This window comes from Capricornis sumatraensis, chromosome 22, assembly GCF_032405125.1.
Source record: "Capricornis sumatraensis isolate serow.1 chromosome 22, serow.2, whole genome shotgun sequence".
Classification (NCBI taxonomy): Eukaryota; Metazoa; Chordata; class Mammalia; order Artiodactyla; family Bovidae; genus Capricornis; species Capricornis sumatraensis.
Genome location: NC_091090.1, coordinates 34,062,526 through 34,077,859, shown reverse-complemented (window position 1 = coordinate 34,077,859; position 15,334 = coordinate 34,062,526). Strand labels below are relative to the sequence as shown.

The window sequence follows — 15,334 nt, the reverse complement described above, 5'->3', positions numbered from 1 at the left end:
TCAAAGCAAGCACTGGCAGAACAGTAGTGATGAGTGACTTAGATCAGAAGGGGAAGAAAATAGAGGGTTCTATCCACGAGGCTGAGGGAAAAGAGTTCATGTGAGAACTTTCTGGGGACTCTAAATATAAACGGTGGCAAATGATAGAAGCAGAAATTTCTTTTGTGCCAGCCAGATGTAGAGGTGAGGGAAATTACAGAGAGAAGAAACTTCCCAGGAAGGACTTTTAATAATTTTCTTCCTTCTGCTTCTTGCAAAGCTCAGAGCCTGCCTTCTCCTCCATCTTTGCCCACTTGATATTCCATGGTGAAATGCTGTAGTCTCCACAGATATCAGAGAACACTTTTCCAGTGAACATTTTTGAATGCCCCCTATGTGGTAAGAGCAATGCCAAGTGATATGATACAACTCTATCCTGTGTTTCCTGAAACTGTATCAGCCTGAAGCCCAAGAGCGATAATAAACAACAGGCTGTTTTTTCATCTACTATTACAATCCCTGCAGTCTAAGGGAAATTGCTTTAATTATTTCTGGCAATTCCCCAGAAGTTCTTGCATGAGCTCTGTGTTCTCTGGAGTCCAAAGCACCAACGCCTTTCTCCATTTTGCCTATCTGTATGTAGAACACCTCTCTCTTTCCATTCAGTTTTATTAATCAATCATTAAAAAACTAGTTTAACAGAATCCCTCGATTTTCTTTAGTTTCTGCCACAGACTCTTCATCTTTTTGGCTAAGACATAAGATAATGGGGCGGGTTAAAAATCAATAGTAGAATCAAAGATGTGTTGTCTTGCATTCTCTGGCATGCAGCTCATTCTACCCCAAAATCAGTCTGTCTTCATAGGCAAGTATAAATATTGGCTTATAAAACTGAGTTTCCCTATACAAATATAAAATCTGAATAAAATCCAGTCCATGTGCTCTCCAAAGTATCTTACAAGTGAAAAAGAATCATGAAAACAAAAGAACAAATACATAATTATTTATATTTATAGATCTTCCCTGGTGGCGAAGATCTGGGTTCCATCCTTGAGTTGGGAAGATCCCCTGGAGGATGGCATGGCAACCCACTGCAGTATTCTTACCTGGAGAATCCCCATGGACAGAGGAACTTGGTGGACTACAGTCCATGAGATCACAAAGAGTCAGACATGACTGAACAACTAAGTACTACACATATATATTTACATGCGCATGTTGGTCACTCATGTTCAACTCTTTGGGACCCCATGGACTGCAGCCCATCAGTCTTCTCTGTCCATGAGATTGTGCAGGCAGGAATACTGGAGCAGGTTGCCATTTCCTCCTCCAGAGGATCTGTCCGACCCAGGGATCCGACCCACATCTCCTGCATTGGCAGGTAGATTCTTTACTACTGAATCACCTTGGAAGCCCATATATATTTGAATAGTGTATATTTTATATATAGTCTCAATGGCTACTTAGCTTAGAATAAAAGTCACTAAAAAATATGCATTGAAAACACATACTTCTATCTGATATAAGAAAGAACTTCTTAAGTTTTTAAGAAGTATATTCATTCATTCAACAAATACATGTTGATTGCCTCCAGTATGTCAGGAGGCATAGTGATTTAAAAAAAAAAGACAAATGTCCTGATCTTATAAATCATCTATTTTATTGATGCAGATTAGAAAATAAATAAGAAATTATTTTTTAAGAAATAAGAAAATTCTTGATAGTAATGAATGACATGAAGGAAAACGCAGGGCAATGCAATAGAGAATATCTTGAGGAAAAATTCAATTGAGGCAGTCAGAGAATTTCAAGACAAGAAAAGCCAGATAGACATAAACTTTCAGAGTATGTTAGGAAATTCTAAGGATGAGAAATTGAGCATGGCAAGAGAGAGTGCTAGAGAGGTAAGAAAAGGATTATGAAGAATCTTTTATGCCATAATAAGGAATTTGGAATTGGAGTTGAAGGTAATTGAAATCAACTAGAAGTTCTTAAGAAGGGAAAGGGAGGAAATTTTTGTTTTAGAAAGATAATTCTTTTGTTGTTGTTCAGTCAGTAAGTTGTTTCCAGCTCTTTGTGACCGCATGGACTCCTCTATCCTCTGCTATCTCTGGAGTTTGCTCAGACTCATGTCCATTGAGTCAGTGATGCCATCCAACCATCTCATCCTCTGTCAATCCCTTCTCCTCCTGTCCTCAATCTTTCCCCAAATCAGGGTTTTTTCCAGTGAGTCGGCTCTTCACATCCAGTGGCCAAAAGTTTGGAGGTTCAGCACCAGTCCTTCCAATGAATATTGAGAGTTAATTTCCTTTAGGATTGACTGGTTGATCTCCTTGCAGTACAAAGGACTCTCAAGAATATTCTCCAGCACCACAATTCAAAAGCATCAGTTCTTTGGTGCTCAGCCTTCTTTATGATCCTTCTCTCACATCTGTACATGACTATTGGAAAAACCATAGCTTTGACTATTTGGCCTTTGTCAGCAAAGTGAGATCTCTGCTTTTTAATCCGCCATCTAGGTTTGTCATAGCTTTCTTTCGAAGGAGCAAGCATCTTTTAAATTCATGGCTGCAGTCACCATCCATGGTGATTTTGGGGCCCAAGAAAAGAAAATCTGTCACTATTTCAACTTTTCCCCTCCTCTTTGCCAAGAAATTATGTAACTGGATACCATGATCTTAATTTTTTCACTCTCCTCTTTTACCCTGATCAAGAGGCTCTTTAGTTCCTCTTCACTTTCTGCCATTAGAGTGGTATTCTTTACAAAATATGAAAGAAAACTTGAAAGGAGGAAGACTACAGGAAGTAAAATGAATTTTAAGTTTATTACAAGTATTCAGATGAAAATGATGGAAGTCTGACATAGGCAGTATAATTAGGAATGAAGAAAAGGAATATGGGTGTGAGAAAAGTGAGAATCAATGGAGCTTGGTGATGCACAGGATGAGTCAAGGATAATTCTAAATTTTCTGGCTTTTATTGAAAGCTCCTTAAGGGTAGAGACCATGCCTTTCTTGTCACCACTGTTTTTCAGTGCCTAAAACAGTGTGTTAATTTGTGGTAGATGTAAATATATATCTATTTAATAATAAGGTTCTTCTTCCCCAAAAGCAATATCAACAAGACTTAAGAATTGATTAGATGTACAGGTTAACGAAAGGTAGAAGTCCTGGGATGACTGCCAAGTTTTCTTTTCTTGAATAACTGGATACACTGTGGTGCTATTTATTGATAAAGGATACATGAAGAGAGGAACAGTCTTCAAGCAGGGAGGAGAACTTAATGGATTCAGTTTGGGAAATCTTAGATACAAGTGTCTATGATATCCAAGTTGACATTCAAAGAGCACTGGGAATATGAGCCTGAATATGAAAGAAAGTTGCACTAGAGAAACAAATTTGGGAGAGATTGGCATACACATAGTATGAAACCCAGGGGATGAATAGACTCATCCACAAATATCTGTAGGATGAAAAGAAAACAAGGTGTAAGATGAAAACCAAAGAAATGCCAACATTTCAGGGATTGTCAAAAGAAGTAAATTCTGCAAAACGACTGGAAAGAAATAGCCAGAAAGATTAGAGGAAATCTGAAAATAAATCCAAAGAGGAATAGAATTTCTCTAGGAAAGAATCCTAAGAGGTCTAAAAACACAAGGACTGAGAAGTGTCCACTGAATTCTTTCAAGAAGACTTGGGAGAGCAATTTATTGGAATTCCTGGGGCAGTAGACAGAATGACATGTGATGGGAAATAAGTAGGATGTGGGGAAGTCAGTTCTGTGAGGGGTTGTATCATGGAAGAGAGAGTCAGGAAGAAGCCAGAAGTAGTCATGGATCTGGAAAGGGATGTTGAAGATGGAAGATACTGAAGCTGAAAGTATGGGTCCAACAGAGCAGGAGAACATTCAAGTTATAGAAGAGAGAAGGGAGTTTTAAGAGAAGTGGGAAGGGGGGGGGGGGGACATATGTGGAGGTGTCAATCTTTTCAGGAAAGAAAGATAATGCTTTTTTGTAAAAGGAGGGAAGGGGGAAAGGAAGGATGAATGCAGATGCAGACAAGTTTTCTGCATCATGTCAAGAAGTCAGGCACATCCATCTTGCAGTGGTTTCTATTTTCTGTGAAACTACCGTAAGTGAAGCAATTGATGTGAAGGGACGTGCTGGAGTAAAAAATTTGAGAAGATTTAAAACAGTCATTGCAAAGACAAGAAAGAAACCTGCTTTACCCCTAGTCTGGTTTTGTCCCATAGTTTGCATTTTTTGAGTAATCACTATTTGCTAAAACCTTTGCATACACCAACTCACTTCATTTTCACAACAACCTTTAAGGCAGGCGCCATTATTATATATGAGAAAATTAAGATTTAGAGAGGTTAAGTGACCTGGGGTCTCGTTTCACTGTGGCCGGCTTCAGAGCCCACACTTTCCAGCATTTTTTCTGTCTCTTGGAGAGTACTCCATTCTTCTGAAATTATTCACATGTATATGTGAACATTTGTCCTCTGAATTATTTTCTATGACAATTATTTAATTTTCTTAATTATTTAATTACAGTATTTTCCGTCCACAACCTGATTTCAAGTTTCTTGCGTTAGGAGCTTTGTCTTCTATTATTTCGTGTTTTCTATAACTCCAAGAAATGCAGGAGCACAAGTATTAACAACACTTTATAAACATGAAGCCTTTTTTTTTGTAGTTATGGTTAAAATATTACTAAACTATTAAAAGAGAATCTTTTAAATCAGCCATATTTGGACATAACTTTCTGTATGTGTTCCTCTTTACCCTTATCTACTAAAAAAGAACACACAGTGTATTATATAACTACATGTGCTATATAACTTTTAAAATTATCTATAAATATTTTCCTGTTTCTCACAGTGTTCAGGTAAAATAATTTTTGGAGGTTTAACTTTTTAAACTTGTCAGGCACATTACTATGTTTTTTCTTTTTATCTTAAAAATATAAAATAGTTTGTTTACATCTTATGAATCCTAAATGGTAGATGTCTGACTTATTTCCAAGAACAATGGTTCATATGGGGTTGGACAAAAACCTGTAAAATATTCATCATTTAAATCTCCATGTTTGGCATGGAGTCCTTTAGTGTGTCAGACTCACAGATATGTTCCAACACATAGCTGACAGGCAGCCACCCAAAATGGAGAATGTGCAACAATGGGTATCAACATGGAAAGTAGGAAGAGAGTCTTTGTCTACTGTGGGGAGATATACAGAGATCCTCCAAAACCTCAGAGGTGGAAACATTCCAATAAGTAAATCAACTGAAGAAATGGATGGTCATGCCTAAGGTCCACTGACCTTGGGCTTCCCTCGTGGCTCAGACAGTAAAGAATCTGCCTGCAATTGAAGAGACATGAGTTCAATCCCTGGGTTGGGAAGATCCCCTGGAGAAGGGAATGGCAACCCACTCCAGTATTCTTGCCTGTAGAAATCCATGGACAAAGAAGCCTGGCAGGCCACAGTCCATGAGGTCACAAAGAGTCGGACATGACTGTAACTAACACACAAGTTCCACTGAGGCTTGGTAGAGAGCATCAGAGAGGAAATAGGATGGCCTAAAGAGAAAATATTTAGTAAATGAGACAAGACTAGGTGAGCATGTGAAAAGTGAGAAGGAAACTTTTTTTTTCTGTCAAAAATATTTCATCCTCCAGGACTTCCCTGGTGGTCCAGTTGCAGGGGGCACAGGTTTGCTCTCTGTCGGGGAAGTCCACTTGCCGCAAGTTGCAGCCAAAAAAAAAAAAAAGTCATCCTCTGGTCTTCATGCAGATACATTCAAGTAATGGAAAGGCAAAACCAAACCAGCATCTCTGAATTTCTCCTCCTGGGTTTCTCAAGTTGGCCAGAGCAACAAGAGCTGCTTTTTGCATTTTTCCTGTGTCTTTACTTAGCAGGGCTGTTTGGAAACATACTCATCTTGCTGGCCATTTCCTCAGACCATCGCCTCCACACTCCCATGTATTTCTTCCTCGCCAATTTGTCGGTGGTGGACCTCTGCCTTCCTTCATCTACAGTACCCAAGATGCTCCTGGACATCCAAACACACACTCAGTCCATCTCCTATCCTGGCTGCCTGGTTCAGATGTATTTCTGTATGATGTTTGCCAATATGGACAATTTCCTTCTCACGGTGATGGCCTATGACCGTTATGTGGCCATCTGTCACCCTTTGCGTTACTCCACCATTATGACCCAGCACCTCTGCATCTCCCTCGTGGGTGGACCTTGGGTGATTGCCTTTTTGAACCCCCTCTTGCACACCCTTATGATGACCAATCTGCATTTCTGCTCTAACAATGTCATCCACCATTTCTTCTGTGATATCAATGCTCTCCTCCCTCTATCCTGTTCTGACACCAGTCTTAATCAGTTCTTGGTTCTTGCTGTGGTGGGGCTAATCTTTGTGGTACCCTCAGTGTGTATCCTGGCATCCTACAGCCTCATTACCTCTGCTGTGATGAAAATTCCTTCTGTCAAAGGAAAATTCAAGGTGTTCTCCACCTGTGGATCTCACCTTGCCTTGGTCATTCTTTTCTATGGAGCAATCACAGGGGTCTATATGAGTTCCTCATCTAACAGTTCAACCGAAAAAGACACAGCAGCATCAATAATTTTCATGGTCATAGTCCCTGTGGTCAATCCCTTCATTTACAGCCTAAGGAACAATGAGCTAAAGGGGGCTTTAAAGGAGATTTTAGGCCAGAGCAAAATCTTCTCCCAGTGATTCATTCTAGCTGAGTTCAATAGGCGGTAAATCCTAATGAGATCATTATTTTCATTCTCATCATAATTGAAAAACTGTGACAAAATACCTACTTTTGCTTTATTGACTACTCCAAAGCCTTTGACTGTGTGGATCACAACAAACTGTGGAAAATTCTTCAAGAGATGAGAATAACAGACCACCTGACCTGCATCCTGAGAAATCTGTGTGCAGGTCAAGAAGCAACAGTTAGAACTGGACATGGAACAATAAACTGGTTCCAAATCGGGAAAGGAGTACATCAAGGCTGTATATTGTCACCTTGCTTATTTAACTTATATGAAGAATATATCATGCAAAATGCTGGGCTGGATGAAGCACAAGCTGGAATCAAGATTGCTGGGAGAAATATCAATAACCTCAGATATGCAGATGACACCACCCTTATGGCAGAAAGCAAAGAAGAAAAAGCCTCTTGACGAAAGTGGAAGAGAAGAGTGATAAACTTGGCTTAAAACCCAACATTCAGAAAACTAAGATCATGGCATCTGGTCCCATCACTGCATGGCAAATAGATGGGTAAAGAGTGGAAACAGTGACAGACTATTTTGGGGGGCTCCAAAATCACTGCAGATGGTTACTGCAGCCATGAAATTAAAAGATGCTTGCTCCTTGAAAGAAAAGTTATGACCAACCTAGATGGCATATTAAAAAGCAGAGACATTATGTTACCAACAAAGGTCCATCTAGTCAAAGTTATGGCTTTTCCAGTGGTCATGTATGGATGTGAGAGTTGGACTATAAAAAAAGCTGAGCATTGAAGAATTGATGCTTTTGAACTGTGGTGTTGGAGAAGACTCGAGGGTCCCTTGGACTGCAAGGAGATACAACCTGTCAATCCTAGAGGAAATCAGTCCTGAATATTCATTGGAAGGACTGATGCTGAAGCTGAAACTCCCAATACTTTGGCTACCTGATGCAAAGAGGAGAAGGCAATGGCACCCCACTCCAGTACTCTTGCTTGGAAAACCCCATGGATGGAGGAGTCTGGTAGGCTGCAGTCCATGGGGTCGCTAAGAGTCGGACACAACTGAGCGACTTCACTTTCACCTTTCACCTTCATGCATTGGAGAAGGAAATGGCAACCCACTCCAGTGTTCTTGCCTGGAGAACCCTGGGGACGGGGGAGCCTGGTGGGCTGCTGTCTATGGGGTTGCACAGAGTGGGACACGACTGAAGTGACTTAGCAAGATGCAAAGAACTGACTCATTTAAAAAGACCCTGATGCTGGGAAAGATTGATGGCAGGAGGAAAAGGGGTCAACAGAGGATGAGATGTTTGGATGGCATCACTGATGCAATGGACATGAGTTTGAGGAGGATCCGGGAGTTGGTGATGGACAGGGAAGCCTGGTGTACTGAAGTCCATGGGGCTGCAAAGAGTCAGACACAACTGAGCGACTGAACTGAACTACAAAATACCTAACTAAGCTTGACACCTACCTCACTTTGCTACAAACTCTGAGAATGACATGATCATAGGACTTATCCACTTGAGTTCCTTAAGATATTAATAATGTGGCAAATATTTAAGTCTCTGAAAATCTCAATACAAATATGCAATCAGCATTAAAATGCATCATTAAGACATCCCATATGGCTAGGATTAATGCAGGAATATGGGGAAAACATAAAAGATAATTTCCCTAGGACTGCCCAGAGTAGACAGGAATCAGTAATTACATTGTCATTCATGAAAAACAGTAGAGAATAAATGGGCTATGTAATGAAAGTTTCAAACCATGACTACAAGTTGAGGTAAGAAAAGCAAAGATATTAGCAAAGGCTTAAGAGGTCAAGTAAGGCTTCAGTGAAAAGACAGTACTTTAATCTGGGGCTTAACCACAGATGAGTTTTACAAAGGAATAATGAAAATATTCAAAATATATGAGGAAGAAGTTTAGGTAAGGAGGACCATGGTGTGTATGAGCAAATGTATTGAATAAATTAACCTTAATGAAGTGATGGGTCCATATTGGGATTGGTGAGAATGGGGGATGGATTATTTCTCACCCCAATGTTTTATTCATGTTTTACCGCTATATTGCATGCATTTCCTATAATCAGTCTTTATTCCTTTGTGTTAAAAATAAGATTTATATCTGTTGTCTATGTGTATACCTGTATATCTTCATGATGCTCTACAAAAAATTACCTGGGAGGCTATTAATTATAAATTTAAATTTTAAAATTTTGTGTGGTTATTTACTCTGCAATATGCATAGAGTTGCCTATATGAGTAGACCCTGCCAGCAATAGAAAGCATATGCCCTTGTTAATTTTGATTTAAAAATCATATCTGATTTAACATTTTCTGTGTCCATAATGTTCCCCAAAGCTCTGCAAAGAGCATTGTTCCATAGGCCATAAGTCCCATATTTTAAGTCAAACCATCCAAAATATTTCCTCAAAGCTGGTTTTTAAAAATGTTCAATCATTTTTTATGACGTGATCACTGAGAGACAGAATTAAAGATAAAAAGATAAAGATGAGATAAAGATACAGGTTTTTTTCTTAAAAGACATCCTGCTATAAACATGTATTTACTTATGATAAAGACCTTCTACAAATTACGTTTGTGGTTTTTACTCTTTTATGATGAGAGAGAGGTCAGAAAAATTTGTTGGAGCATGTAAAGATCAATGCAAATAACACTGGTGCAAAGACAGAAGCAACAGCAAAAATCAACTAGTTCACAATTCCTTGTCTCTTGAGATATCTTTGTGGGTACCAGATATATTAGTTGCAAATAAGAAATCAATTATTCTTAATTAAACAGAAAGCTTAATGAAAAAGTACTGTTCATTATGAACTCATCAGGAATTCATAAAATTGCTGGAACGGTTGGAGAAGCAGACTATCGATATAGGAAACTGAAAGAAATGGAAACATGCTCTTGGATTGGAAGAATTAATATTATTAAAATGGTCACACTGCCCAAAGCAATCTACAGATATAATGTGATCCCTATCAAATTACCCATGACATTTTTCATATAAATAGAACAAATAATCCTAAAATGTATATGGAGCCATAAAAGACCTGGAAGTGCCAAAGCAATGCTGAGAAAAAGAACAAAGCTGGAGGCATAACCCTCTCAGACTTCAGAAAAAACTACAAAGCTGCAGAAATCAAAAGAGTGTGGTATTGGCACAAAAAACATGAGGATGTGGAGAAAACAAAACCCTTGTACACTGTTGGTGGTGTAAATATAAACTGGTGCAGGCACTGTGGGAAAGAGTATGGAGGCATCTCAAAAATCTAAAAACTGCCATATGACCCAGTAATTCCACTCCTGGATTTATATATAAACAAATCAAAAAACACTAATTAGAAAAGATACATGCACCTCAATATTCATAGCAGCATTATTTATAATTGCCAAGATGTGGAAGCAACCTAAGTGCACATCAATAGATAAATATATAAAGACTATATAAATACAATGGAATACTACTCAACCATAGAAAATAATGAAATTTTTTTATCATTTGCAGCAAGGTAGATAGACTTGGAGAGAACTATGCTAGCAAAATATGTCAGACAGAGAAAGATAATATATATCTTTTATCAGAGAAAGATAATATATAATATATATATGCAAAATATACATCTGTATATATCACACATGTAAAATCTAAAAAATAAAACAAACTTGTTAGCAATAGCCACGCATTCTGGGAAACAAACTCACTCAGAGGACAATGCAGATAGTGGAGTGCAGTTTATTACACCGGGGGGCCCAAAGCAGAGTCTCCTCTTAGCCAAGGACCCCGACCAGCATTTGTGAAAACCTTCTATACCCCATGTGCACGTGTCCGAACCCACCACCCCAATTTCCTTGAGACTTACATAAAACAAAGGAAGGGTAAATACAATCACAATAACCCCATCATTCATGTGTTATGTGTTCAAACAGTTAATAATCAATAAGACTTTATGACCTGTCTGAAAGCAGGGGTGATTGTTTTCTCTTAATCGATGAGTAACCTGGATGTGATCTTCAATATTCCCCTGTCCAGAGGGGGTCTTATCCTTCTATTGTAGTTTCCATAGACACTAAGCACAGAGTTCAGAGTCCGTTGGAGAGGTAGTCGAGCATGAAGAGCATGAACAACATGAACAGGCCTAAGATGGAGTCCAGCTCTGTCTGTTTCCTCCTTCAGTATAACAAAAAGAAATAGACTCACAGATATAGAGAACAAACTAGTGATTACCAGTAGGGAGAAGGGAGGGAGAGGAGCAAGTTAGGGGTAGGGAACTAACAGGTAGATACTACTATATATAAAATAAATAAGCTACAATGATATATTGTATAGAACAGGGAATATACTCATAACAACAGAATATTTTATAATTATTATAAATGGAGTATAACCTTTAAAAATTGTGAAATATGTTGTTGTACACGGGACATATTATATTGTAAATCAACTATATCTCAATTTTAAAATGTTTAATAACTTCACTAAACAAGAGATGAGAGTAGAAGGTCCACGTGATGGAGAAATGATATTCTGATTTAAATATATATATGTAAAGAAGGCTGAGCGCTGAAGAATTGATGCTTTTGAACTGTGGTGTTGGAGAAGACTCTTGAGAGTCCCTTGGACTGCAAGGAGATCCAACCAGTCCATTCTGAAGGAGATCAGCCCTGGGATTTCTTTGGAAGGAATGATGCTGAAGCTGTACTTTGGCCACCTCATGCAAAGAGTGGACTCATTGGTAGACTTTGATGCTGGGAGGGATTGGGGGGCAGGAGAAGGGGACGACAGAGGATGAGATGGCTGGATGGCATCACGGACTCGATGGATGTGAGTCAGAGTGAACTCCGGGAGTTGGTGATGGACAGGGAGGCCTGGCGTGCTGCGATTCATGGAGTCGCAAAGAGTCGGACACGACTGAGCCACTGAACTGACTGACTGATATAATATATATACTGGATGTATCTGCGTTCCGCCCGGGAGGATAAAACAAGGATTCGGAAAAAAGGTTTCCTGTAAATCCAAAGGTGAAGTTTGAACCGTTTCTCTGCTGCCTGAGCTTTCATTTCAGGGCTCTAGACTGAAATGTCCTAAGAGATCAGTCCTTTAGGGTGTTCATTGGAAGGACTGATGCTAAAGCTGAAACTCCAATACTCTGGCCACCTCATGCGAAGAGCTGACTCATTTGAAAAGACCCTGATGCTGGGAAAGATTGAGGGCAGAAGGAGAAGGGGACGACAGAGGATGAGATGGTTGGATGCCATCACCGAATCAAAGGACATGGGTTTGGGTAGACTCCGGCAGTTGGTGATGGACAGGGAGGCCTGGCGTGCTGCGGTTCATGGGGTCGCAAAAAGTCGAACACGACTAAGCGACTGAACTGAACTGAAATGAGACTGAAATGGGCCCATTAAAAAGTTAAGGATGAGGCTCACATGAGATGTAAAGGCAAGCCTTACTGCTACCGAGAGGAGAAAAAACGTCTCCTCCACGCTCCGAGAGCTCCAAGACTGGCGAAGACGCCTGGGAAATGGAGTCCCAGACCCTGAGGATACCCTAAGGCTTCTGGGAAGTGCAGTCCAAAGTCCGCCCGTCTCCTTCTGCGCAGCCTCAAAAGTCTCTGTGAAAGGAAGCCTTGAGAAGTCGTGCAGCGCCGTCCTATCACCGGAAGTGTCCGATCGGAACCAGTCCTGTGGGAGAGGTGAGTCCGGGTCTGGGACCCAGGTGTCCGGTCCTTTGTCTCCTTTAAACACCCAGTCCCTATCATGTTCCCTTCGGGATTGCAACACCCCTGTGACACTCTGGACCTAGGACCTTAGAGGAATCCCGAGGAAATGTGGAACAAGGTTTGGCCTTGGGAAAGCCTTTGCGCCGGCCTGTATCTGGAATGGATAGGGGTTTCCACAGTTACCCCGCCGCGTGTGACGTCATCGTTGAGCGCTGAGAGGGCGTGGTTTGGGGGACAGCGGGCCTTCCGGCTGGCTGAGATTGTAGGGTCACTGGGAAAAGAACGAAGCGGGGAAAGGCGGCATCTGTCTCGGGTCGACTGCGTTCTGCCAGAAGAAACTGTCCCAGGGTCCGCCCCAGACTCCTGCTCTCCTCCTAGGAGGAGTAACCCGCCTTTTTGTACGAAGAGTGAGACAGCTCCGGCATTCTCATGAAATTTATTCACACAGTAAATATTTAGTATTTCCTGTGTACTGGGGATGCCCAGAAACTAATATTGAAACGAGTATCACGTTCTAGAATGAGAGACCAGACAGCAAAGCAGGCAAGTTAGTTGGAAGACCGGAAAGTGCCTCAGTGTGAGAAACGTAAGGTGCTGTGAGAGCCTTCGTCATCACGCACTGTGAATCCCCTGTTCCACTCTGTGACCTCTACTGGAGGGATAGCCCCCCACACCTCATACTTCTGCCTCATCGTACACACCCGGAAGCTACCCATCCACCAAGAACCTACTCATCCAAAAAGAAACCTCCACTTTACCAGTTCTCCAACATAACTAATTATTCCTTACTCTCTTTACCAAACCTCCAATGTCACTAATTACTCCTTACTCTGTTGTGATATTTGTTTACATATTTGCTTAGCTCCTCTCGGCCGCCACCACTGACCTCGAACGTGGGGTAGCTCCCATCTATTTCTTTATTGACTATTCCAAACCCTTTGACTGTATGCATCACAATAAACTGGAAAATTCTGAAAGAGATGAGAGTACCAGACCACCTTACCTGCCTCTTTAGAAACCTATATGCAGATCAGGAAGCAACAGTTCACTTCAGTTCATTTCAGTCGCTCAGTCGTATCCGACTCTTTGCGACCCCATGAATCGCAGCACGACAGGCCTCCCTGTCCATCACCAACTCCCGGAGTTCACTCAAACTCACGTCCATCGAGTCGGTGATGCCATCCAGCCATCTCATCGTCTGTCGTCCCCTTTCCTCCTGCCTTCAATCCCTCCCAGCATCAGAGTCTTTTTCCAATGAGTCAACTCTTCGCATGAGGTGGCCAAAGTATTGGAGTTTCAGCTTTAGCATCATTCCTTCCAAAGAACACCCAGGACTGATCTCCTTTAGAATGGACTGGTTGGATATGGAACAACAGACTGGTTCCAAATAGGAAAAGGAGAACATCAAGGCTGTATATTGTCACCCTGCTTATTTAACTTGTATGCAGAGTACATCATGAGAAACGCTGAGCTGGAAAAAGCACAACTGGAATCAAGATTGCTGGGAGAAATATCAATTACCTCAGATATGCAGATGACACCACCCTTATGGCAGAAAGTGAAGAGGAACTAAAAAGCTTCTTAATGAAAGAGAAAGTGGAGAGTGAAAAAGTTAGCTTAAAGCTCAACATTCAGAAAACTAAGATCATGGCATCTGGTCCCATCACTTCATGGGAAATAGATGGGGAAAGAGTGGAAACAGTGTCACACTTTATTTTTCTGGACTCCAAAATCACTGCAGATGCTGATTGCAGCCATGAAATTAAAAGACGCTTACTCCTTGGAGGGAAAGTTATGACCAACCTAGATAGCATATTGAAAAGAAAGCAGAGACATTACTTTGCCAACAGAGGTCCGTCTAGTCAAGGCTATGGTTTTTCCAGTGGTCATGTATGGATGTGAGAGTTGGACTGTGAAGAAAGCTGAGTGCCGAAGAATTGATGCTTTTGAACTGTGGTGTGGAGAAGACTCTTGAGAGTCCCTTGGACTGCAAGGAGATCCAACCAATCCATTCTAAAGGAGATCAGCCCTGGGTGTTCTTTGGAAGGAATGATGCTAAAGCTGAAACTCCAGTACTTTGGCCACCTCATGCAAAGAGTTGACTCATTGGAAAAGACTGATGCTGGGAGGGATTGAAGGCAGGAGGAAAGGGGACAACAGAGGATGAGATGTCTGGATGGCATCACCAACTCGATGGCCATGAGTTTTGATGAACTCTGGGAGTTGGTGATGGACAGGGAGGCCTGGCATGTTGCAATTCATGGGGTTGCAAAAAGTCGGACACGACTGAGTGACTGAACTGAACTGAACTTGCTTAGGTAGTTTTATAATGCTAATCCTACACAGTGATGGTAAAGCACTGGATGCTCAAAAAATGTTTACTAGTTTGAGGTTATTAAGACATTTGAAACCCAGCTTTAAGGAGAATATATCAAATCCTTGCAAACTAGATTATTTTTATCTAGAGTTGTGGGCTGTTTTAAGTGGATAAGAAGTGATTAAACATCTGAAGACAGAACTTTCAGCTATCGGAGAGGGTAACATATGTTGTAGAATGAGATAATGCCCATAAAGTATTAGGCCAGTTCAGTTCAGTTCAGTTGCTCAGTCGTGTCTGACTCTGTGACCCCATGAATTGCAGCACACCAGGCCTCCCTGTCCATCACTAACCGGAGTTCACTCAAACTCATGTCCATCGAGTCGGTGATGTCATCCAGCCATCTCATCCTCTGTCATCCCCTTCTCCTCCTGCCCCCAATCCCTCCCAGCATCAAAGTCTTTTCCAATGAGTCAACTCTTTGCATGAGGTGGCCAAAGTACTGGAGTTTCAGCTTTAGCATCATTCCTTCCAAAGA

At 41.0% G+C, this 15,334-nt stretch overlaps 2 protein-coding genes across 2 annotated transcripts in view; one reads left to right on the top strand and one right to left on the bottom strand.

The window, feature by feature from the left end:
• LOC138069278 (zinc finger protein 184-like) overlaps nt 1-15,334 on the bottom strand; it is a 1,142,341-nt gene that overhangs the window by 568,037 nt on the left and 558,970 nt on the right. The gene's annotated exons all lie outside the window — the stretch shown is intronic.
• On the top strand, nt 5,788-6,729 carry LOC138069298 (putative olfactory receptor 1F12P). Its single transcript, XM_068960553.1, has one exon. The coding sequence runs from the start codon at nt 5,788-5,790 to the stop codon at nt 6,727-6,729; it is 942 nt and encodes a 313-aa protein (XP_068816654.1).

What these genes read in the sequence shown, in the direction of transcription:
- LOC138069298 (XM_068960553.1), top strand. Translation starts at nt 5,788, where the DNA reads ATGGAAAGGCAAAACCAAACCAGCATCTCTGAATTTCTCCTCCTGGGT.